Source organism: Melospiza melodia, chromosome 8 (assembly GCF_035770615.1).
Source record: "Melospiza melodia melodia isolate bMelMel2 chromosome 8, bMelMel2.pri, whole genome shotgun sequence".
NCBI classification, from domain to species: Eukaryota; Metazoa; Chordata; class Aves; order Passeriformes; family Passerellidae; genus Melospiza; species Melospiza melodia.
The window spans coordinates 23,457,741-23,483,201 of record NC_086201.1 but is presented as its reverse complement, the minus strand read 5'-3'; the positions used below and the strand labels follow the sequence as shown (position 1 = coordinate 23,483,201).

General features: G+C 41.9%; 1 protein-coding gene across 2 annotated transcripts in view; it reads right to left on the bottom strand.

Moving 5' to 3' along the window:
- Positions 1-24,407, bottom strand: part of UBE2E3 (ubiquitin conjugating enzyme E2 E3) — a 55,449-nt gene extending 31,042 nt beyond the window's left edge. Inside the window, exons 1-3 of one of the 2 annotated variants that reach the window (XM_063162257.1) lie at positions 24,300-24,407; positions 22,822-23,024; positions 20,620-20,670 (exon numbers count right to left, since the gene is read on the bottom strand). In XM_063162257.1, coding sequence (XP_063018327.1) covers positions 20,620-20,670; positions 22,822-23,015 — 245 coding nt within the window. In that variant the 5' untranslated portion in view covers positions 23,016-23,024; positions 24,300-24,407. Of the gene's footprint in view, positions 1-20,619; positions 20,671-22,821; positions 23,025-23,847; positions 23,900-24,299 lie in introns of those variants that run through there. The other variant, XM_063162258.1, reaches the window with a different exon arrangement.
- Between the last annotated feature and the right edge of the window lie 1,054 nt (positions 24,408-25,461).

The following is a 25,461-nucleotide window of genomic DNA, read 5'->3' as shown; positions in this document are numbered from 1 at the left end:
TGTGCTGCACTTCTCAAACAACCTTGCTCTCCCCCCAGATCGTATTTGACATTTCTCTGTAGCGAGGCTTTGCAAAGAGCTACCTTCACATACAGAAATACACTGGACAGGTTTCCAGAAAGTTGTTCAAATAAGGTCTAGCACCAAATTCTAAATCTCTTTTATAAACAGAAGCTTTGGTTAGCAACTTTCATCAAAAGCGTCTGGTACATGGTTACTGTTTGTTGGTTGCTTTAACTTGGCTTTTTTATTCCTCATTCTTTTGTGAAATGTGATACTGCTTTATAGATGTCGAAACTGTAAACCCTCAACATTATCCTACAACTAAGATTCTACCATTAAGTCTTTAAAAATATTGTATTCTAAAAATATATTACAAATGTTTTGTAAATACAAGTGTTAAAACGACCAGAGGTGTGCACACTCCCTACATTTAAGTGTATAATTACAGGCAAACTGATTGACATTATCTAGAAATACTATTTAAACTAAGAAACTAAACAAGTGAGTTATACCAATTCTTGTCAACAATAATTCTTTGATTTTTAGTAGACTGATAAAGACATCTGCAATGGGTTGAGAAAGAATTTTAAAATAACTGTAATGTCAAGCAGGAGATTATTTAAATTAAAAGTGCTAGTGAACTAAGAAAAGGGAGTAGGTTATGCCAAATTCTCACTTACAGTTTAAAAGAGGCAGGTGATGGAGCTGAACAAAAGCTGCTTGGTTCATCATTTCTCCTTACCATCCTCTCTGAATAAATCCACCTACCTGACATCTTTTTGCTTTCAGCTAAATACACTACTTATATGAAAGGCAGGTATCCTCCAGCCTTGCCTGGGAAAAACACACCAGAGAACAGTGTGCAGGCATGGTCATGCCCCACGTGCAGGCACAGCAGTGTCACCTTACTGCTGCTGCCGGAGCATGACTGACCACTGACTAAACAGAGGAAACCAGCCAGGAAGAAAAAATGTGGCATGGTGTCTAAACCACAAAATAAACAACAGAATGAAAGCCCCAAACAACACTTCTGGGGTTTTTTCATGTTGTCTGTAATAACAGTGGACATCCTACTTTAGAAACACATGTTGTACCAGGAGCTTTCTATAAAGTCATACTGGCAGAGTTTTTGCTGCCCATCTGCCCTGGCACCCTCCAAACAGTCCTTCTGCTAATATTTCAGCATGCCATTAAAAGAGGCTAATTGTGTATAGAGCACTAGGCATGAAACAGCAGCACAAGCTCTGGCTGAGCCTCAATCCCTCAGCACACGACTTCAAGGAGTGCTCAAGCAAGCCAAGGAAGAGCAGAACCTGCAGAAACTACAGCACACTCACTACTTGCTTAAGAGCTGCAACAGGCAGAAGTAACACTTCAGCACAACACCCTCTCTTCAACAATTGGAAGCGTGATTGAAAAGGGGAAAAAAAACCACCTAAGACATACACAGTGAAAGATTTAAATGTTTAAATTACAGATTTACATTAATGTAATATATTTTCAGACTCTCAGCTGTTAGACTACCAGGCAACGCCACCTAGTGATGCTAGCCAAGAAAAGTCATGCTCCATTCTTTGTTGAAAAGAATCACTCTTGAAAAGGTTCACTCTTGCAAAATTCGTTTTTGTGGAACCACAGTATCAAGAGGTGCAAGTATTTCAGTACCCATGAGCATTTTCAAACCTGCAGCATTAACAAAGCAAAAAGGTCTGAGCTATTTTATCTTGAAGTAATTTCCAGAACTGACAACACAGAAAGTGAGCTAGGTTAATCACATCACAATTTAAAAATGCAGACAATGTGTAGTGTTGATATGATATTGGGGTACAGTGCAAAGCCCAATAAATGACCTCCAGCTTTGGAAAGACGTAGAAATATTATTTGTATGATAAAATAATTTACCTAAATTTTGAAGATTTCTCTTTGTATGTGTAAAATACCTGCTTGAAAAATGCTACCCCAGTCTTGCAATTTCAAGGAAAAAGAAACCTCTGTGTGGGTTTAAACTTTCTTTTTTTTGTGAGGTGGAACTAGTCAGTCATCTGCTGGTGATAGCTGTGAGCTGTAATTAGCTTCTGGTGGAAATTGCCAGCAGATGCAACTAAAAGTTTAAGTCAATTGGCTCTGCTTCCTCCTTGGAAGAAAATTGGCATTTCAGGGCTGCATTCCAGCGTGATGGATCTTAGAAACCAAAGCTAATTTTACAAGAAAGGGAAGTGTCCCTTTTCCTGGTCTGCTTTAACCCTGAACACGCTGCATGTTTCTGCCAAGGATGTATCATTTTTTCCATTCTTTTGCTAGTTTTATTTTTTTTAATCCTCAAAGAAAGTAGCTATGATTATACAAGAAATTCCACTGAAGAAAGGCCAGTGTTTAGTCCCAATTACTGAAATCACAGCTGTGGAAATTGGGAGACGAAGAGAATGCAAAAAGTCACCAATGGTGAACGAAGGCAGCATGTGAAACAGGACTTGAAACGGGAAGCACAGCAAGCTTAGGGACATGAAAAGCCAAGCAAAACCCTGAAGCACCAGTACTGCAGCTGGTCCACACCCAGTCTGAACCATTGGTCTGTGACAGTTCTGCACTCTGGCCGCACCACACTGCACCTTTCAACAGTTCCACAGCAAATGCAGCATGGGTATTTGCTCTCACCCTGCTTCCCACCAGTTTCCTGCATTTGATTAATATTTCATGATTTCAACATTCAGGCTTGATCAGCCTGTAGCGGTGTATGGGTTATGCATCTTGTGACCTGTCCTGATCATGTCCTTCATATCTGCTGTCAAGTAGATAGTGAATGTTCAGCCATGACAAGTAATTGACATCATTGCTTTGCCAGCTGGGCTTTGTGCAAGCTTTGCTGGCATTTAACTTCCTAGTATCTAAATCCCAGGGATATCTGAAGATCTCAAATAGTAAAGAAACTTCACTTCCCCAAAGCCACCATTAGTTTGCAATGACCACATCTAACACATAAGTGTTTTTCAATGAGAGGGTATCTATTCACTGAGCGTTGGAACTTCTCTTCAGAAACAAAAACTTCTTAACAAATCAAGTAAAAACCTACACCTCTGTGTCGATGGCACACAGGCACACCTGCCTTATCGAACCAGGCAGCATGAAGCGAGGAAGGGTTTCTGCAGGCTGCCTTTCAGTACCCACTTCATCTGCATACGACAAAACGTAGCTGATGATGTCTTCAGACTCACCAGAAAGTAAAGTGATTTAGGATATGTAAGAAACTCACATGCAAAACATGCTAAATACAACCCTTACACAAAAGCTTAATGGAACAATGAGGAGTTTTGTCAAGCAGAAACTCAAGCAAAGTGGCCTTTTTTGACACTGGATAGACTGGTCACATTGTAAACTACTGGAATTATGCAGAACATGCGACAAAAAAATATACTAGTGACTGTTTTGATGCATTTCCTGAGGAGACATGCAGTGACAGCACAGCAGAACTGCCACAACCATTCTCACTCCAGCTGCCCCATATATGTACAACTCTCTCCCAAATACCTTTGAATGCTCACTTTGTAACAGGTCGGCTTCTCAAAAAGATATGCTAAAAGGGGGTTATTTATCACAATTTTTCTAGCAGATGAACCAGAAAAAACATACATGCACATGCTTGAGTACATTATCCTCACACAATATTGGATTTTTCAGAAGGTTTAGGAGCATTCTTAATAATTTTATTTCCTTTAATAAAGCCCATTTTAATATCTTCCTATTACACTAGATGGCTTTAGCTAGATGGGAGCCTTTCCCCTCCAATTAAGAAGAAAAAAATCCTGTAGGTCTAATTCTGCCCACAGGGTAACTTGTTCTTTCTCCTTTTTTTAAGGTTAATCCTTACTACTTAATTATAAATCTAGTGTTTTGTACAAAAATGGGATCTTTCTTAAGTGCTCTTCTGTTCTGTCTTCCTCTGGACTGCAAAGCTGTTTACCAAGACTTTTATCACGTCTTTCTTGTTAAACAGTTATTCTAAACAAGCAATAGAACAAATCCTGATTTCCTCTTAAAGCAGTGGAAAAGCAAAGTTTCTGCCAAAAAATCTACATAGCCAAGATTGTTAGCTAATGTACCTCCATTGCTCTTAAGGCTAAATCATTTTGCACCACAAAGGAATCCATCCAGGAGCTGAAACTCTCAAGATAACAGCTCTTCAGGCAAAAAATGAGCAAGACACTAATATCTGTACAAAGAGAGGTAGCTAAAACTGGACTCATAGTTAGCCCAAGGATTCCCTGCACACCTAAGTGCTGTGGAATGCTTGGCCCTCCCATATCCTGGTTTCACACTGAGTGGCTCTGTCCCCCAGCTGGGGTGGGGTGGCAGGACACAGAGCCAGCCCTGCCTTAGGTGTTTCCCAATGGAGAGCAGGGGGCTGCCAAACCAAATGTGCTGTGTGCAAACAGCACCTGCACCATTCTCCACCTCAGTGAGACACCATTCACACAAACTCCAACATCACCTTCACCCAAAGTGTCCATTTGGGCCGAAATATGGCTCACAGGCTTTGAGTTTCTGTATGCTTGCTCTTCTCTAAAGGCAGAACAAAGAGAATATTTGGCTTTAAAAACGTCTTAGAAACTACAAATGAAAAATTGCATGACAAGTGTACAGCTTTAATTACATCTCTCAAGGGGACGAGAGAGAATTTCTGCATCCCCATCTTGTCTTCCCTCTGCCCTGGAAATTCGTAAGATGATCCGAGGTACAAATGTTCGTATTTGTAGGGGGGAAAATGACCTACATTTCATTCCTAGCAGATCATGCAAATAACAGGATGTAAAGTCTCACAGAATTAGTTTACATTTGAAACATTTTCAAAATATTGTTTTAGCTGGGTATAATAGACCACCATAAGATGTGACACACAGCAAACACAGGGCTGCAATTAAACAGCTGGCAAACAGCCAGAAAGAGATAAAGGCCCAGGCTGTCACTTGCTAGACAATATATATGGCTATTTTGGCAGCCAAAATGAATGTGATAATTGAGCCATGACACATTAAAAAGACACACAATTTCCAAGGAAAGAGTTCCTGAGCACTAAACAGGGAGCCATCTATAGTGTGCTTACAGCCACGCACAGTTTATGAGTAATAGCAAGAGCGGACTGATGACAATTCAGCGGTGCCAAGCCAACCTTGTCTCATGCACTGCACCACTGTATGCACTGATTGACCACAGACACAGAAATACAGCACTCAAACCCACAGTGGCCTTCAGAAAGAAAGGGAATCTGAAGAATGTGGACACGGACTTGGAATGTTTTTCTGAATGCTTTTTATACTAATTAGGATTTTGTACAGTAGCAGTTCTATTTCCAGAAGTCACAGTGACTGATTTGACTTCAAAATCCAGAAAAGACCCAGTTGATATAATTCACTTTTAAAATAAAAATACACAGCAACACATGAATAGTAAGTAACTCTTCAAAATCACGCTTTTGCTATAAGGAAAAATGACTGTTTTGTTTAAGACATGAAGACCCTTAACATTGACAACAATAGCTGTTTGGAAGACAAAGTCCAGGAATTTTTCCAGTGATTTACTGCATGTTTTATTAAATAACCTAAGAACACAGCAAACAAACAAAGGTAGCAAATGAAGACATGGTTTTAAGTTAACACTCAGCAGCTGTATAAAGCTTCCTATAAATGTACTCCATCAAATTAACATGCTGACATCAATTACATTTCCTTCTTGAGTAAAGGACTTGAAAGCCTCTACATGGTCAGCCTCCAGCCCATTCATTCACTAACCTCCCACAAAGTGTAGGTTCTTCAAGATCTATAATTATGCTCACATAAAAGAAGGCAAAATTTAGGCTCTGTTACAGGAAAATCCCTATGAAGAGTTTACTTCCAGGTCTTAGTCTAAACTTAACCACATTAGAGGTTTATTCAAATAAAGAAATTGCATATGTAGCTTCCCCAACCAAAAAGTGCCATGCATCAAGAAAGCTTAAGAAAGAACCCACTTGTAGATCCATTCACACCAGTGATATCTAGAAGACACTGCACAGCTCTCCATAGCTTTGATACCAGCGACTCACAACTGACCTGAGGGATACTGGCAAAACCTTTGTAAATGATTCCCTGTACTAAGAATCAAACAAACAGAGGAAAAACCTTTGAGACATTAAAACAGGGTCTCTTCAATGGAAATTAATTTCTTTTCTCAAACAAAAGTATCAAAGTGCTCTAAACCATTCAGATTTCCTCAGAAAGAAACTCCCTAGCTACCTCAAATAACCAACAGAGACTTCCAAATCCAACAATTAGAGCAAACTAGCATTTCCATGCTGGGCCAAAATAAAGAATCAGAATCAATACTTGACTTTATACTAAACCAGTACAACTACAATAATTACATAATCTACTTTTACACAATTATCTTTAATGGTTATGATAGTAACTTCATTAAGTGTGAATAAAGGAAATGGAAAGGCTTAAAGATGAGGTCAGAACATGCACTTTTGGCTGCTTCCTCAGGAGATGCATCAAATATGTTATTCGTGTCTAAGGAAGAGCAGACTCTTGAGGGTAGCTGCAGTGCCCAAAAGAAAAATGAAATCATGACACACATTTTTCTGACTCACAAATTAGAAGGAGTATAAGGGGACAATTACAAGAATAAATTAGTTGACCCTCATCTGAAAATTTCATATTATTGCATCCATAAATGGCATGCATGCTAATAGTGAAATAAATTAAAGAAGTATAGTCTTAAATTTTTTTTGTGCCCAATACTGCAGCAGGCATCTTATACCCAGGCATATTATCCCACAGGCTTTGTCCAGTGGTGTTTAGTAGCAGCTGAAACAAGGCCAATTCACATTCCCTTCAGAAAAGCATTTAAACACACACAGAGTTTCCTGGAAAAGGTGAGAAAGGTGGGCTTCCTCTGACTCAGGGCCACAAAGCAGAAAGGCAGTAATTAAAACTGTAGACACAAAGGAGGAATGAAGAGAAATAAGTCCCAGTTATTTAACATACTTCATATACTTGCCCCTTGCCCAAATATCCAATGAAATCTCAGTAAAAAGGGGTTTTTCAAAGCTCTCATATCCAGCCTGATTATGAACAGACATTTATGGAAAGAGTTTCATGGAATTAAATTGCAATCAAAACTTAAATTTTCTTTTACTTTAGGAGAAAGAGGATGGAAATCTGGTTTAGGACAAGAAACAAACATGCTTAAGTATCTTTGCAGTATGAAAACCTTCAAGGACTGACAAAACTGTCAGGCAGAAAAGACTGAGTAATTCAGAAGAAGAGGAATACTACAAGTAGGCTGTTTATTTACACCTACCAGGGAATCAGAGAGCGTTTTTCGTTACGGCTATGTTAACTCAAATCAACCTTTGGCCCCTAGTAATGAGCTGTAATTGCAAAAGACAATTTGGAAACACAAGGAATTAAGGGAAAACTTTTTAATCTTCTGCTGCAGAGTCATAGCTGTAAAAAGGCGTGTCCCAGTATAATGCAAAGCACTAATCCTCCCCATAAAGCAGAATACCCTGGAGTAGATAATAACATTCTCTGTGAAGTAAATCCTCTATTTATTTATACTTTGGCACAGTTTCCAAGTGTTTACATTTATTCAGTAAGCCAAAAAATTACTCAGACTTATTTTTTCTTTATATTTAACATATAGAAGAATGGCAAAGCTCTGAGCACCTGGACCATAATTAAATCTATAATTCATACAGCAGCATGAAGACTAACACCTAAATTAACTCTACTTGCCAGAAGAATTAATGCTATCAGGAACAACTTACTGCAGATTGCAAAAATAAGAATAGAAAGGTTTTATAGTAAAGCTTCTGTCTTTCAAACTTCCCTCAGGAAAACCTTTTTCCCCAAATTTCTATTCCAGTGGTGATCCAGACTCCACCATTAAAACTTTAGAGGCTAGAAAAAAATTCAGAGAAACTGCTGACAGACTGAGAGGCACAGTGCCTGTTAGCACAGGCACTGGAGCCACACTGCAAGCAGAGCATGGCTGCACCACCAGCACACTGAGCCCGGCACTGCTCCTCAGCAGGGGAAAGAGGTGCCCTGGCTCAGTCTGGTGCTGGAGCAGAGTTGGGGTGTCCCAGGAACATGCTCACTCCTAACAGAGGTTTCAGCCTCTTAGGAACACATGCAGCTGGTGCAATTTCATACTGCAGTTTATCCACCCACCTAAGACAGAACAGCACAATGGGTGTTCCTGTGTCCTGCTCTGCATCCAAACTGGCTAAAAGCCAGGCTGTGGCTTGCACCTAGCTAAGAGACTGTAGTTACACACTCCAGCAGTGCCAGGATGACTCATGGTGCTTTGCACTCTGCCAGATGACTTTGAAGGGAACACAGTTGCATATGGAAAGCACAAGCAGATGCAGCACAGCATCTCTCAGACACCCGTCAAGCATTCATTGTTTATGGCATCTATTGCAAAGCTAACCAGAACTGACCCCTTGGTCTGTGATCAGCAACCAACTGCAGAAAAACACCAACAGAATTACTTTCAGAAATAACATTCAGTGCACTCCACGGACTGCTCACTGAACCATTTAGAGTTACCTATTTTTTTTCATTCAGGCTTCAAAAGCCAATGGCTCTTTCGAAGTTAACAAACATGAACTCTTCTGGGCATAAATAGATTTGGACTAAGACCTTGGGCAATACAGTCTCTCATAATTACCTGTTCTTCACACAGTTCTAAGAAGCAGAAAACCCAAATTATATTTCTATTGGTGCATTTTTTTCAAACAGCACTCTTATCTTTCCACCTCCTGGAACCAGCTGCTATCACACTGGTGGGCACGTGTCATCTTTACTGGAAAGCTGCCCAGCCTGGATGGATGATTTTAGCAGGGAGGTATCCAGCTTATCTCAGGTGCAGAGAGAGTTGTGTTCACAGTCATTCCTGTCTCCTTACTTGCATGTTTGAAAACAAAAAGAGTACAAGCACAGCTGAGTCTGACAATCCAGATAAGAGATTTTATTTATACTTAATTTTCCAAGGTCAGAATCTGGGAGTTAAGAAAAATTAAGCACATCAACTTGCATTTGTCAGAAAAAAACTCCAGAGTTATCAAAATCTCTCTTACAGTCCTGCCTGAATGAAAAGTAGACAGTAGCCATCTACAGCAAAGATATCAAGCACAGCCTGCAGAGAAATTCAGAGGCAATGCAAACGGCATAAACAGTGTCCAGAAGGATGAAAAGTCATTTCTCAGAGTAGCAGAGCTCACATCTCTATTTTCTCCATCTCTTACCCTACCTTCTCTAATTCCTAGTAAGGCACACTGGTCCCTGAACAGTAATTTTGCCAGAATGCCCTTTACATCTGGGAGAACCACATGGTGCTCAGCCTACAACAGCTGTTTTAGTATAGAGAGCTGCTACTGTTAGCTTGCTTTGTAACTGATAAGAAATTAATTTGCTTCTTCTATTCCTACAACAACAAAACCCAAAAAGGTCTAACAGAAAACAAAGACTTTAGATAATGCTAGTCTGCAGTATTGCCATGAAAAATAAACCAAACAAAACACTTGAAAGTAAAATGCTTTCACTGCACTTGTTTTCAGAGAACCTTGAAAGTAACCGACTTCTCCACATATGGATCTATTTAAGGCTTGCTACTCTCTATTATCAAACAAATCACTGCTTTGTTTTGATGATGTCCCTTTCACTTTCAGAAACTTGTTTCTTTTTGAAAAAAACAAGTTGTGGTGTGTTTGCTCTGGTATAACTAAGTACACCACCTGGAATTCTGGCTTATAAAAAAAAAGGAAGAAGCAAATCACACTCAAAATACACAGCAGCCAGGATGCTACTGCAACTCTTCATACTACTCCAGCTACCCAAGACTGTGAAAGAAGGGAAGCTAGCCAGGAGCTAGCACTACCTGGCTGTATAAAACTTGTATGGGTATCATACAAAATTTCTACTCCAGACAAGAAACATTTTTTCAGCCACAGACTGTGCTTCGAACAGTTTATCAAGTGAAGACCACCCTCTCAGATTAATGTTTTTAATCATGCTTGTAGAATTTTAGGTTCTACAATATTTCTACCTTTTGCATAAGAATATATATCATTAGAGCAATGGTTAATGTGCAGCAGGCTGTGCTGTGTAACAGATCACTTAGATTTGCTTCCATGTGAATATAGATTTAGAGTATTCAATGCAAGTTGATTTTAGTCTCTTAAGACCTCTCTTTGCACTAGCTTTATAGAAATCAAACCAAAACTCATTATTTTCCTTCTAAGTCCAAAGCTCTGAACAGAAAAACAGGTATTTGCATAAGAATGTTAGTTCTTTGGGCCCTCAGGGTATCTTTAGAGGAAGATGTTGCTAAATCTGTAATGTCCAACTACAGCTTTTGCCATTGCTATTAATGAAGTAGTAGAGATATGGCCTAGGTATCTATGAACAAGTTAGGACAGGCACTGATGCACAGGAACTGCACAGAGCTCTGTGTCAGCTATCCATCCCTGCATGACTCGCTCATCCCTTGGATCCTCCAGCCTGGATGGAGCCTTTGATACTGGGATACCAGGGAGAAGGACAAACAGCAGCTAAAGCAAACCCCAGGCAGTGGGGACACAGCAGATAGGTCCTTAGTCAGAAAAAGTTTATTTGGGGAGGAACCTGCCCAGTCTGCCACAATAGCAGCCTTCACAGCAAGAACCACTATCAGCTGTCCTATTGCACAGCTACTGATCTATTGAAACACTTTCCACACCCTCTAAAATCTACTCTGCTCAAAGCATTCACAGCATAAATGCTTTACTGAAATTGTAAACAAAACCGGCTTTCTGCTGCTAATCTTCCCTTACAGAAAGGAGAGCACCCATGTTTCATTTGTCCGATGAAATCTGACCAGCTGATGCTCTACTGATTCACTCTATCACATTTTGGTGGCTTCCATGTCTAGGCTTCAGAGTGAAGTGATAACCTGAGATCAAACCTAAACCACCTCACTGCAGCTTCAAGCTCAACAAAGGGAGCCAGCATTGATTGAGAACCCTTTCACTTTCTGCAGCACCTGTACTGCTAAGTCAGTCCCAGGGGGGGCTGAGTGTTGGGCACAACTACCTATGCTCAAGCTATGTTAAACAAGCTCCCAAAAGGCAGGCTGGCTTTGCACTGAATGAGAGCCTTAATTTTCTTACTGATTTCCAGCCCTGCCACTGAAGCTACATGAAGGGTTTCTGGCAAGGGAGGAACTCACCTCCAAGACAATTCATTGTGAATCCCTGAGGCTGGCCTTTAGCTTTGCTGTCTGTTCTCTGACTTTGCTGGCTACCTTCCCAGCTCCTGCACCCTTCTGCATGCCTCAGAGAGGAACTACTCAAGTTTATAGCAGCATTAACTCATCAGCTGGAAACCTGCCAGGCTGCTTACATTTTCACTACAATCGTCTGAGCTCTGATTCCAGAGGGTGCCTCAAGCCAGGATCCATGGGCACAGACAGCACTGCACAACTGCTTTCTGATGTGCTTGATCCATTTGGGGTGCTGGGCAACATGCATTAGTGCTTGCATAGCTACTGCAAACTGCCTCTTTATAAGGACAAAAATGCCTCTTGATTTTGTTTAGCTCAATGTTAGAGATATTCATGGGCCTGGGGAACAAACACAGAGCACCCAAGCACAGAGCGTATGCGGCATCAAAATTCAAGATCTACTGCAGATCTACTGTGCTATTTGCTTCTCACAAAGGTGACACACTTCTGGAGAACTGAGAACATGTGCCTAGTTAATTTCTAGTTAGCAGAAAGTAACAAATTTGTGCAATTAAAGTAAGACGAGGTAAAAATTAAAACAATGCCAAAATTGGGGGGGAGGAGACAGACAGAGGGGAACAATAAATCAGCAGAAAAATCACAGGACATTTGCTTTTTTTGACTGACAACAGCACAAAATTTGTGCACTTCCAATGACTTTTTAAATAATTGTTGCTACTGCTTGGAATCATAGCACCTGTATATCTTCCAGGATGATTATACTACAAAACCCTGACTAAATTACAGTTTTTAAATGAAATGAGAATCACTTCCCTGCAAGCTTTCCTTTAGCATTATAATTTAAATCCAGTGTTAATGCTAGTTTGGTCAAACTGGTCTTTAAGAGGTCACTTAGTCTATTTCCTGCTTGAAATAGAAAAAACTATATCTAAACTGCTCCTGTCAGTCCTTTGTTTCTTAAAAACCTCTGGCAATGCAGACCCACCACCTTTTGCATGCTGTCTTTATGTCCAGGTACTCCCACATTGATATTAGGTCTTCATTTTAGCAACTGAAGTTGCTTGTCATAATTACCAACCCTGGACTAGCAACAACTGCCTTACTTCCTTTGCAGCAACTTTCTTCTATATCTGACGATATTTTCCTTTCCTTCTTCCTTCAAAGCACATGATCCTCAAAGAGGCTACACCTATTGTGAAGAACTCCTCATCCAATCTTTTTTCCCCATAGATTTGTGCAGCTAATTAAGCCTACTAAAGCGCTGTACCTTGCAGTTCTCATTATTAAATTACACAATATTTTTAAGGTCACTTCCTACATTGGCCCCCATCACTCAGCATTCTAGTCCTGTCCTCCAATGTGCTAAAACCCTTTGGTCCCCACTGTTAACTCCAAAGGCAGTATTTATATGCTCTAGGGCAGTATCCTCATCAATAAGGGAAACATCAATTACTAGGGACTGTCAGATGGTCCTCTACAGATTCTTCCAACATGAAAGTGACTCACTGCTAACTACGGGTCACTTTGCTGTTTCATCAAAAAAATCTTATCCCTCCTTTGTTTCTGAAAGTGATGCTTACAATGGTAACTTAATCATTGTCAACTGAATTTGCATCTTAGTTCCCAAAAGGTCTGGCCAGCCTGTTTTACTGTAAGTGCTATAAAATTAACAACTACTCCAGCCACAGTTCTGAACTAGGTAACAGTATAGTGCACTCTCTGCAGAGGGAAAATTAATCCAAATTAATGCAAGCAGGCTAGGACTCATTTATCACCAGCAGTTACTGGCTCAAAGTAAGGCATCAATGTAAAGGAACTGCAGAGCTTCTGGAGAGCTTAATGGTACCCATGCCTCTGTCTGAGACAGCAGCTGGATATTCCTGCTCCTGCCTACCCAGCCCTGAACTCAGAAAATATGCTCAATGTATTTTTAATGATCTGTGTATTACCTGTCTCAAAATGTTCCACATCTATGCAAACCCACGTTACACCAGCTCCAAGAAACCTCCACACATCAGTTTTATAGGGATTAGGTAATTTTACATAAAGAGTTTGATGCTGTTTAGCTGATTCTCTTGTACTTGCACTTTGTTAAATTGAATTTGAAGTAGGTCTCCCAAGTCTATAATAGTAGAGAAACTGATACACAGAGACAAGTCAGTGAGAGGGGGAAGCATTCAGTGCTAGGACCCTGCCACACATACTATTGATCACAAACTAAGTATGACAGGCTGGCAGGGGTGAGCAATGCACAGCTTGAGTGTAAAAAGAAAGAACTATACATATACTTGGCATACTTTAGTCAGTTTTGTCACAGAGCCTGCAGGGCCTTTGTACAGTTATACAAATCCAAAAAGCAGATTTGTCCTTAACTCTAAGACCCATTACTTGGCATTTTCACAAATTTTTGCACTAGTACCTAAAGAATTGTTTAAAAAACTGGTCAGGCTTTACTACTGTTTCCAGATAAGACAAAATGAGCATCAGTTCTTTAACACCAGTAGCTGAATGAAAACGTGTTTGAACCATTTCTGCAACTTTAAAGTACGTACAAAAACATAAATTTTATTTTCTTTTCATTTTCACAGTAGTGCTATTATAAACTAGCCAAGTATCTATACAATCTTTGGACTAACACACAGGTTTCAGAGCAGGTAGGACAGTACTGTGGACACTGCTCACACAAGTGTCAAACCTGCAAATCTGCAGGCATGAAAACTTACTCCCATGAGTAAATATGTCGATTTGTGTTGCATAACCCTCTCTTAATTATGCCACTGAGAATAATACTTGCATGAGAAATTTACTGTGTGGGGGCTGATAAAAAACCTTGGTTTACAGCTTGCAGGAGGTCAATACTAGCAGAGGGGAAAAAATTCCCATAACTTGAGGCATTTTGAGTTAGTAGATCTGTCAGCTAGTCTCAACTGAAAAGAAAGTAATTTAAATATTCTCACAATTCAAAACGTTCAGGAGTTACACAATCTTTCACTAGTGCAGTTTTTAAATGAAAGTATAAATATCAGTGCAGTCTGGCTCTACTTAACACTTAAATATTTTACTAAAATGCCTTTCTAAATTTGCATCATCCCTCTTACTTAAGCAGTTTCACTCACTACTAGCAAATAAGGTAAAAGCCACTCTGTAACATAAAGGTTTCTTCTCCAACTGGACAGTAATACAAAAACACCAGACTTCTGATGCTGTGCTAAATTACACCACTCTTTCCTACTCTGACCTGGACTATAGTCTTCTGGTTAGAAAAAAGGAAGGAAGGAAGAAGAAGAAGGGAAGAAAATGCTTAGGAGAAATAATTCTAGATAAATCAGATATGAGCAATACTAACAAGTAAAATTTCAATATTCATTTGAGAGTCACTTCAAATATGTTTGGAGAGGAGCCATGAACCCTCTTCACTGTATTTTTTTTAACTGTAAACTTCTGTATAGGGAAGGAAGTGTTAGAACTAATCTTGTGGGTTGTATTCTCGAAACCATTCTGCAAATTTCAGCTGTCTTTTCACATAGAATGCATTTACTGCACTCAGTGGTGACAGTGCTGGGCAGGGAGAGACAATAAAAAGCATAATGTGTCACAAGATACATTATCAAGTAGAGTTTGGGTGATTTTTTAAAATTTTGCCCATTCAGCTTCAGCACAAGCATTTGGGGACATACTTTAAACATAACTGTCTTTTACACACCTTAATCAACTGCTCTTCTATAGGGAACCATTTAGTGCTCACAACTGGGTATTCACTGCAGAGGTGGAAACCAGAAAAACTGACTTTTTTTTTTTTTTCACTGGGATTCAGTATTTAGTACTATGAAGACATTTGCCCAACAAGAAATCAACAGAATAAACACAAAACTGGGAGACTGACACCGATCTGAAAAGTCAACAGCTTGAGTGGAAGAAAAAAACATACATGTGAAGAGGGCACACACTTGTGCTACTGTATAAAGGCCTGCTATTTGACTGCGTGCAATATATTCTTTCTCCTCCTGATTTCATAAAAGCAACAGAATGCCTGGTTTTGACAAAGGGGAGATGGAAACTTACTATATTTGAGAGACAAAGGAATGGATTGGCTTATTCATATCCTGGTGTGTGTGGCAAAAAGCTTTGTGTGAACAATGCCTACTCTGAGAGGAGAGAGGAAAAACCCAGCAGAGTTCATTTGAATCACCTATTTAAACCATTTAAGCAAACTTGGATGATTTTTTTCCTTTTTTTTTCCCTCCCTGGGGAGCATTACAGAGTAATCACATGAATCTGCTTCACTTTCTGACTGAAGCAGTCACCTCCGTGGCAGAACTGGAGCAAACCACAGCTGTGCAGTAACATCTTCAACAGGCACAACTGTTTGCAGAGTAAACATTTGCCTATAACCTTACTGCAGACAGAGTATGCTAACAAAAGGAATGCTTCTGCAATCTTAGCTGCAGCACCTTCCTCACAAACACAAGGCTGCATTAGCTCAAATCCAGCGCTACCTCTGCACGTGGACGAGTCTGCACCACCAGCATAAGTTTTCATTGCTCCTCGTTGTTTCAGACAGCTCAACTGAAAGAGCTTAAATTGCTGGTCTGAGGAATACCTTCACAATATTGCTTTAAACACACACTGCAGTGCTCCACACTGATGGAATAACAAGCACAGTCCGACAGTTACACACATCTGGATTCATGGGTCCATAACCAAAGCAGTAATAGCGTTCGCCTGCCAGGGTTTTGCAGGCATTCTTCTTTGTGTCAAACTCCAGACCCTGGTGTTGGCAACACTCTGCAGGGTGGAATTAGCCCAAGATGTGGCAGTAATGAAAGGGACAAATGCAGTTCTTAGGAAGCAGAAAAATCCTGTATTAAAACAAACCCCTTACACATCTTCCTTCCTTTTGTTCTTAGTCCACATACTTTGGAGTGTTATTTTAATATACATAATTTCAAAACTAACTACCCATAAACCAATAACCTATTTGCAAGTCTAGGAGAGGCTACAAACAGCAAAATCATCAACTGCCACCTTTTGTAGTACTGCTCAAGAAATCTCATTAGTATATATTAGCATACAAGGCCTGAAAATAAATAGGAATCAATATTGTAATCCCTATTAAGGAAAATCTTTCCAACAGACCTGTAAGGTCAGGCACTCAATGGCTAGAAGATGAGACAGAGCAGGGAGCTTTTGGGGTGATCCAAGCAGCTCTCCCTTAGCACTAAGTCCCATTTCCCAGCAGCTACAAAGAAAACAAGTTGTTTCTCTGACCAGTGCTCCAAGGCATGTGTTATACCTGGCCTTTCCATTTTACTTTTTTCTTTTTAACCATCTGCTTTCAAATATCTGATTTTCGCTTTAGTAAAGAGAAGAGATTAAAGCAAATTTACAGCACAGGATATAAAAGACTTACATTCTCCCGCTTACCTGGGAAAGATGCACTATTTCAACTCACCACTTTTTAAACCACATGAATTAAGCTCTGAGTGGATACACTGAATTTGGTGCTTGCATTCATTTCCTGCAAAGTTTACATTAAAGTGGATTTGTTGCAAATGGGCTGTAAACTATAAACTAAGCTGACATGAGTGTTATTAAATAGAACTTCAAAAACTTTTCCACAGAGAAGAGCAATATTTAATTTAGGAATGGAAATGAGGAAGAGCAAGCAAAGAAAACCGGGAATACACATTTTTGTTATTGTAGATCAGCAGGGCAGCCAGGAACAGCTAAAGGAAGCTGCTATAAATCACAGCACCCCTGGGAACAGCCCCACTTGTGCCAGCCCTAAAATCCAGGAAATACAATGAGAGCTGGAGACAGCAGCGCCCTGCTCCACCTGAGCTGCAGGTCTCAACAGCAGCCTCAGACAAAACCTTAACTACAGAGCAGTGACCTCTGATCCAAACAGTTTTATGCTATGAGCTGAAAATAGTTATTCCAGATACGTCAAACTTATTTAAGAGCATCTCTGCAGCCCAGATTTACCATGCACTACGTGCAAAATCTTTGCAGCATTTACCTGAGAGTCTGTAACAGTGGGGTTTGGCACACTTCCACACCTTGAAGTGTGTGTAAGTGCTTGGCCATGGTTTGAAACTGAGCTGCCTAGGAGCAATAGGGCCAAGGTCTTTTTAGCTTTGCTTTATGCTATTAAAAGCACAAAGAAATTAAATACAGCACACTACATCAAGTAGCACAGCTTTGAGTTAAGATTGCAAAACCAAGAAAAAATGGAAGCAGATACCTGTCCTCAGTTTACACCTATGTGTCCTAGTGCTACGGTGTATGTTGGACAGTAATGTTTCAGGCTTTTATGTTGAACAGGAGAAAACATGAGTGGAAAGCAGCACTTAATTTTTCTCCAATATCTTTAGTGGCCTAAGACTGAACTTAATTTTATAGCTTTTGATGCTTTATCTTTCTTGAAAATCACACCAAAATCACAGGAATTTAGTACTACTCATGTTAAGGAGTAAAGCTATCAGCATGAAGATACTAAGTTTTACAGTTGGTACCGAGATGCAGCTCATATTCACTGCTCACAAACATGACAGCATGATACATGACAACATGATTTTTTCAACAGTTCATTGTCCAATTAACAGAATCAGAAATCAATCCTTTTTGTTGAGACAGGCAAGCGAAAAACTACAGTTTAGTCAGTTTTACTGTGCCTGTCATTCTGCTATTCCAGTGCCTAAAATAGAAATCAGTGTGCAGCCCAGGCCTGCTCAGCACACCCAGGAACGGGGCTTTCTTGGGGCTCTGACATTTTTATAAAGCAGATGTTACAGCAATAGGTGTGACTGCAGGAAAAGCAACTGCTGGGAAAATCTACACCTCTTTTGCATGAGAATCACAGTACAGCCAGTGGTGTCATTTTAAAGTAGATAAATCAGCCTTGGGTCACTCCCATGGGGTGACTCTGGGCAGTTGCATTGCCAGGTGAGAAGTGGCAGCAGATATCAGTATTTAACATGATATGTGAGAGCTCAGCATATTTGTACTTTAGTATTTGTACTGGATCCTGTTAAAGTAACATTTAACATTTTATATGTGCCATTACTGCAATTTAAAAATTGCTAATTTTTCATTACTTATGTAACTGAGTAAGCAGAAGGACTATCAGCACCCAAGAGCATTAGTTGCCAGTTGTATTCTTGTGAAGTTTGCAATATGTGGACTGCAAATGATAAGATTGTGCTCTAGAACTGGAAGAGAAACAACTAGTTCTGGGAGAACTTAGACACCTGGTTTTTATTTTTAAAGCACATGTGAATATGCCCAAATTATACAGGCTTTTAAATGGTTTGGGTTTTTTTTTTTTTTACAAATTCTTTTCCTTTCACAAGAAATGCAGTAAGTAGTATTCTGCTGCTTGTTGCATGATGAGCAGTGCAGAGGTCTCATCAGCCTGCTGCGTCGTCTGTAGCCTAATCTGTGCTACTACACCCTATAAGAAAGTAAAAGTGCCAACTGTTTCTGCACATAACACACAGCTGCATTTACTTCTTGGTACCAGAAAAGCTCCTTCTAACAAGTCAGTTTCAGTGGAACGGTAAATACTTAGGGCACTGAAACTCTGTTCAAACTGCTTATCATGAAAACCCAGATCTCCTGTTACAGAAGCTTGTTTTTCTTGTAGATTTTTTTTTTTTTTTTTTTGCAAAAGGTAAAAATGCAGTCATCATAAAGTTTTTACTGAGTAAATCCACCAAATTCCTCATAAAAATACCTATGGGAACAGAAGCATTGACTTCCACAATGGCAAAAAAATAACATTTTTTCCTACTCTCTGTAGCAAAGAAACTTGAAAAAACACATTGCGGGTGTTTCATCATTCTCAACACCATTCCTGGGCATCTGGCTGTACCAGCTAATAAGCAAAACGCTCTGCAATACTCCTTGTGCTAATAGGAGAGGAACACACTCTACCAGGGAGCCAAGTATCAGACAGTGCTGCAGAGTGAGAAAGCTTCTCTTTCTAAAAGCTGTAACTTGCTGTACCCAAAATTGCTACAATTATCTTTTTGGCAACTGTAAGCAAAGCGTCGGGATTCTATTTCATTTAAATACTTTCTCTTCTGCCATGCCCCTTTGATGGTCCAAATATAAAGTGCAGGACCAACACAGAACTAGATCCCACTAATTTATTTAAAGTTATCTAAAGCAGTTATTTAAAACCAAACCAAACCTATCTCCCCACAAAACAAACAAACAAAAAAACCCACCAACAAAACAAAAACACAAACCCCAAACCCTAAACAAACAGAGCCACTCACCCTACATGCAAATACATCAGATGGCCACAGGCAATCTACAGCATAGTCCTCAGGACAAGATGCCTTCACCACAAATTCAATAAAACACTGCTTTGTTTTAGCCCCTGCACTCATGGATTAGTGAGACAGAGGAACAGCTCATATTTTATCAAATTCCAAAAACACCCACCAACTATTCAAAAGCCAAACAATTCCAACACAGAATCAGAAAGCATTTCCAGCAAATTTTACAAACACATCCATGGCTCACTGTTACACGAGTTATTAAGATACCTTCCAGTCAGAAATCTTACGGAGATGTCTCAAATGAAAGTAACATTATTTAAAGCTAGCTTTACTGCAAATCTGAACATGGGATACTCCCAGCTAATGAGAATTTTTATATATCCTTTAAATAAAAGTAAAACATTAAAAAGATTTAAAGAAATGTCTAACTGTGCTACTATCTAACTTTCCTACAGATCAAGTGCTTCACTTCCAAACCATCACTTTAAAACTAAATCACTCAGCCTTCCATGCTTAAAATTTTATTTTCTAAAACCAAACAGAAGTGCCTCCCAAGTTGGGAACTTCCTTAGAAATATTCTTTTTATCAAAAGACTACAACTTTGACCAACAGATACATAAATTTAGAGGCAATAGCTCAGTTTATCTGTTAAACAACATACTAAGAGAAAGCATATAAAAATCACATAACAGTTCTTTACTTCAGAATGAAAAGATCACTCTAGAAACTCAGCACTCAAAAACCCAGTTCAAACTACATGCAGACATTTAGTTGAAAGCTTCAGCATATTTTGACATTCATATAATTAATGTTTCACAAAGGCAGTGACCAGCTATGAACAACAAACCGAACAGATTTCACTGTGTACATCAATCACTAATAACTACACCTCCAACATGCAAACAAAATATCAAACTTCAGTTTCAAACATTGTGTGTGCTTGTTCAATCCTCTGTATGCAATCTCTAACAGTCACCTGTCATAAACACGAAGTTTGCCTTTTGTTAACCTGAGCACATTAATTTCCTACCACCGACCACAATTTAAGAAGCCATTACATACCTGCAGTTAGGAGGAGGATCAAGGGTTATTTCAGCTAGCTCCTTCTGGATTCTGTTGGTGAAATGAGAACAGACACAAAGCATTTGAGATAGTCTATAGAATAAATCAGGGAATTACACTGCCCTCTACCACCATGCAGTTAAATGCAAGATTGGCTTTGCCTTCAGTAATGCTAACATGGCTGCTTCCTCTTTGTTCTCAGAGGCATAACCCAAATCCCACAGCTGAGAAACTTTGCAGCTTTTTTCCTGCTCCACGCTGCATGTAAACAGAACGCTTACAGCTGAGCTGGGTAGAAATTTCCCACAACTATTCAGGAAAGTAACTCTTTTTCACATCCGAGCACTTTTTGCCAGGGAGATTTTCTTTTCAAGCTAATATGCAAATGAGGCGGGGGTGGGGGGGGAGCCTGCACAAGCAGATTTGACAATGACTTTAAACCAGAGCTACAGGACCTGTGACTGAGGCTCAAATGAACCGTGCTGGCAGCAGACACACTCTTTTCACAATATTTTACCTATTACTTTGCAGTGTGTTTAAAAAGTGGATTTGCAGATCTGCCAGGCTGTCTCTGTTACTGGAATAATCTCTCTGGATCAACTTTGCTTCTCTCCATACCTTCTGCTGCCTTTCCTCCTGCAACCTTATACAGTAGCTGTATTTATGTGATAAAAATTGATACAATAACTTGAAATAATCTATGCATAACTTTACTCTATTACAAACATTCCCAAGGAGTTAAGATCTGCAAAATGAGTACTGAAAACTTCCTGTCAATTTAAGTTTATCCAAGTACATAAGACGTGCAATTTCAAAATACACACGGTTAACTCCTCTTAAAAAGACCAAGACTTCACCAAAGGACCCATAAGAGCAATACTGTGAATTTCATGCAAATAGCAGATGTTAAAAGGTGAGCTAACAGAAACTGCTCTGGATGTCCTTGCATTAATACCAATAAGTTCAGCCTAGTGAACTATCTGAGATGCATGGAATTAGACTTGCAACAATTAAATGAAAAAAAGACAATATGGGAAAACTCTGTGTCAAAAACCTGTATCTTAGGCTTGTCAAATAAAGACAAGTAGCCACAAATTACAAGTGCTACATAGCAGTTGCAAAACTTTTTCCTCTTTAGCCAGTCCTACTTCAGAAGGGTTTCTTTAACAAGCTCAAAAGTCTTCAAAGCCATGCAGCCATTCTCTGCAGCAATTTTAACATATTTCAAAAAGAATTTACTAAGTTTAAGTCCAATACAAAATTACCAAAGTGTTTGTAAAAGTCAGAACTACAACAGTCACACTGAATAAGCAAAATTTGAAGCTACTACAGCTATTTTACAACTTTTCTTGCTACGGGATACTTGTAAACGTTTTCAAAGAAAAGCAACTCCAGGAAAAGGACTGGAAAGTTATGTTTCATCTCCAAAACCAGCTGGAATTAAAGAATTTAAAGTTTGAGCATTTCATACAGTTGATCTTTGAGAAAATTACCAGAGTATATGTCTTGAGAGCCAGACTGCCAATAAATTTACATGCAAATGAAAGTGCAACCAATAAAACTAAACAAGGTTTCTGAAGATTCTCATACTTAAAGGTAGAGGCTACCTGTAGAACATCCCAGTTTAAATCCACAGATCCTAAGGGAGAAAACCCACCTAACCTTCTCCCAGGAGAATGGCAGAATGAACCCATTCCTTCAAGGTGTGTAAGGCTCTCCTGTGCATCATCATGAAAAGCCCTCATAAGACCCAGAGAAGCCACTGGGGTTTTATGACTTCTTTAATTAGACAGCATTGCCTGTCATCAGTCTACCAACCATAATAAAATATTCCAGGAGGACTCCACCCTATACCAATCAGGCATGGAAACCTAACTCAGGAAAAAAGCACCAAAGCTCTCTCACACATTTTTGCCAATACAAAAGTTACCAAGGTGCCCCCCTCCCAGTCAGCCTGTAAGTTACCAACTTCTGTACCAACTCTTCAAAAGACATAGGATTCTGTGTAACTGTTACCCCACCAAGACTTGGATTAATTAAAACACTGCTTAGCAGGCTCCTGGCAACTACCCAAGCTGATAGTTCACTCCCTTCCACATAGCTTTACAAGAAGAACGCCTCTGCCCTGACAAGTGCAGCACAAGTACTGTGACTCCAAATACCGTGCAAAAATACTGCAGGATGTTTCACTCCTTCCTTTACCTTTTTGCACTAGTAGATAGCTTAGCAGTAGTTTTGCTGGATAGTTTGGTGTTCTTCTTCTGCTGGGTGGCAGAGGGTTTTCGTTCTTCTTGCTCTTCAGGTTCAGGTGCAGGCGGATCCCTCTGATCAGCATCTGAACTACCACTGCTGGTACTTGGACTTTCATCGTCTGACCTCTGTCTATCACTGGACATCGTGGGGAACTTTTTGGGGAAAGAAAAGAGGCAGAGTTAATACACAAGGAAGGACTCTCTCTTGTCATTCCCCAAGCTCCACTGACCTCTGCCTACCACTGGACATCATGCAGAACTTTTTTGGGGAAGAAAAGAGGGAGAGTTCATACAAGGCAGGACTCTCTCTTGGCGTTCCCCAAGTTCCAGAAAACTTTGAATCGGTGACAAGTCAGTTTCAGTGAGAAATTAATCAAAATATACTTCCTTGTCTCATGCTCAAGGACTGGAGTTTGACAGCTACAAAGCAATACTTACATTTCTGAAAATACAGATATTTCCAATTTTTAAACCCACTCACATTTTTTTCATACTTTAAACAATATGCCAATTGTCGACTTTGTTCTAAGGCACGAGACAGATTTAGCAGGGTACTTAGGCAATGAACATTAATAACTTATGACACACTGTAAATAACAAACCTCACTGAAAATGTTTTTTAAAAAGTCACTAATAACCTGTAAATATTTACACTGGAGCAGAGCATTTTATTGGGTCCAAACGCCAGATCCCCCCTCTTCCCCTCTCTCCGAGAAAATACACTGCCAGTAACACTTGGGTTGATTTCAGATGGAAATGTACACTTGCTCTAAGCATTTAAAGGGCTGGCACGGGGGGAACGAGGTTTGGTTTTTTATTGGTGGTAGGGCTTTTTTTAGTAAGGGGAAAAGCCCCGCGACGCATTTAAAGCCACTGGGGTAGCAGCAGCCCCAGTTATTTACATGGCCAGCAGCGAGAACTGCATTTGGCCACCACAGAGCTGCCGGAGGGGGAAGAAGCATAATTCAAACTGCACCTTCTGCACAGCTCTCCCCGCCGCCGCTCCCCGCGCAGCTCCGCCAGGCAGACCGACATTTTTCCGCCGATCGTGAAAGGCGGGGGGCGGGGGGGGGAAGAAGGAGGGGGCTGCCCCGGCGGCCGGGGGGGCCCGAGGAGGAGCGGCGGGAGCTGCGGCAGGGCTGGATCCAGGCGGCCGCCCGGCCGCGCTTTGTGGGGAGCGCCAGCCCGCCTCGGCTCGCCTCGGCTCGGCGGGCGGCGGCGGCGGCTCGCCCGGCCCCGCTCCGCACCGTGCGTGTGCACCAAGTGAGGCGTGAACTCGGGCCGGCCCCGCGTTCCCGGCCGCCGCCAGGCAGCGAGCGCCGAAAACAAGAACAAAGCTCCTCTACCAGCCCCCCCGCCTCCTCCCCGCCTCCCCCCACCGCGCTCGCCCAGCCGCCGCGGCGGCCGCCTCGCCCGCCGCTCCCTTACCTTCGCCGGCGTCCTGTCCCGCTGCTGGGTCGGAGGGGCGGGATGGCGGGGGGCCGGGCCGGGCCCGCGGCGCCCGAGGAGGGTACGGAGGCGGCCGGGGGGCTCTACGGCGGCGGCGGCGGCTCTGTGGCCGGGCAGTGTGGAACATTGAGAGCCGGAGCAGGGGGGGACGGGGGGAGGCGCGGTGCGGCCCCGCGGCCGGCGGGTGGCGCTGGCGGGCCCCGCTCTGCGGCGCGGGCTCCCGCGGCGGGCCGGGGGGCCGGGGCGGGGGGGCGGCGGGAGCGCGCCGCGGAGCGGAGGCGGGGAGGGGGCCCGGCCGCCCCCGGGCTCTCCCCGCCCCGCCCGGGCTCCCCCGCCTGCCCGCGGCCGCCGGCGGAGCTCCCGGCGAGCGGGGGAGGGGAGAGGGGGCGCTCGCTCCCGTCTGCCGGCCGCCGGGGTGCGCGCAGGCGCGCTCCCGCCGCGGCCGGGGGCGCGCGTGCTCCGGGCCGGGCAAGGACAAAGCGGCGGCCCGGGAACGGGGGGTGGGATCGCCCCTCGATGGCCGCTCCGCCCGGGCCGGCGTCACCCGCGGCCGTCAGCGGAGCCCGGCTCCCGAGGGGCTCCAGCCTCCGGGCCGCCGCGGGAATCCCCGGGCCGGTGCCCAGCAACGGCGATGCCGGGGGGACGTGCGGTCTGCAGAGCCCTCGGCCTCGCCGGGCTCACACCTCACACGGCTCGGCTCGGGCCTCGTGTCGGGGCACGGACACGCAGGTGCGGGACCGTGGTGTTTCTTACCCCGCCGCCACAAACGCCTGCCCTTGGCGCTCTGTCACACATGGGAACTGGATAAACATCAGCCACCCTGCAGCCTCACCACTCCGAATAGAAGTATTCGGCATCAAAACCAGAGTTAGCTGTTCTGCGAGCAGCCAGCACACCAAATAACAAATGTTTTAAGGAGGAAAGGGGACAATTGATAGCAATTGCGGTGTCACAGAAAGGTGGTGTGGTGTGGAGATGTAGTTTGTTTTCTGGCCCGTTCCAAATGCACGGTGGTGGTGTGCTCTGGAACAGCTTCTCACACTGCCCAATGCAATCCACCAATTTAGAGAATGTAAATACTCCAGTCTTAGAGCTTGATCACCCTGGCATTGAAAAACAATTTCTTTATAAAAAATCTTAT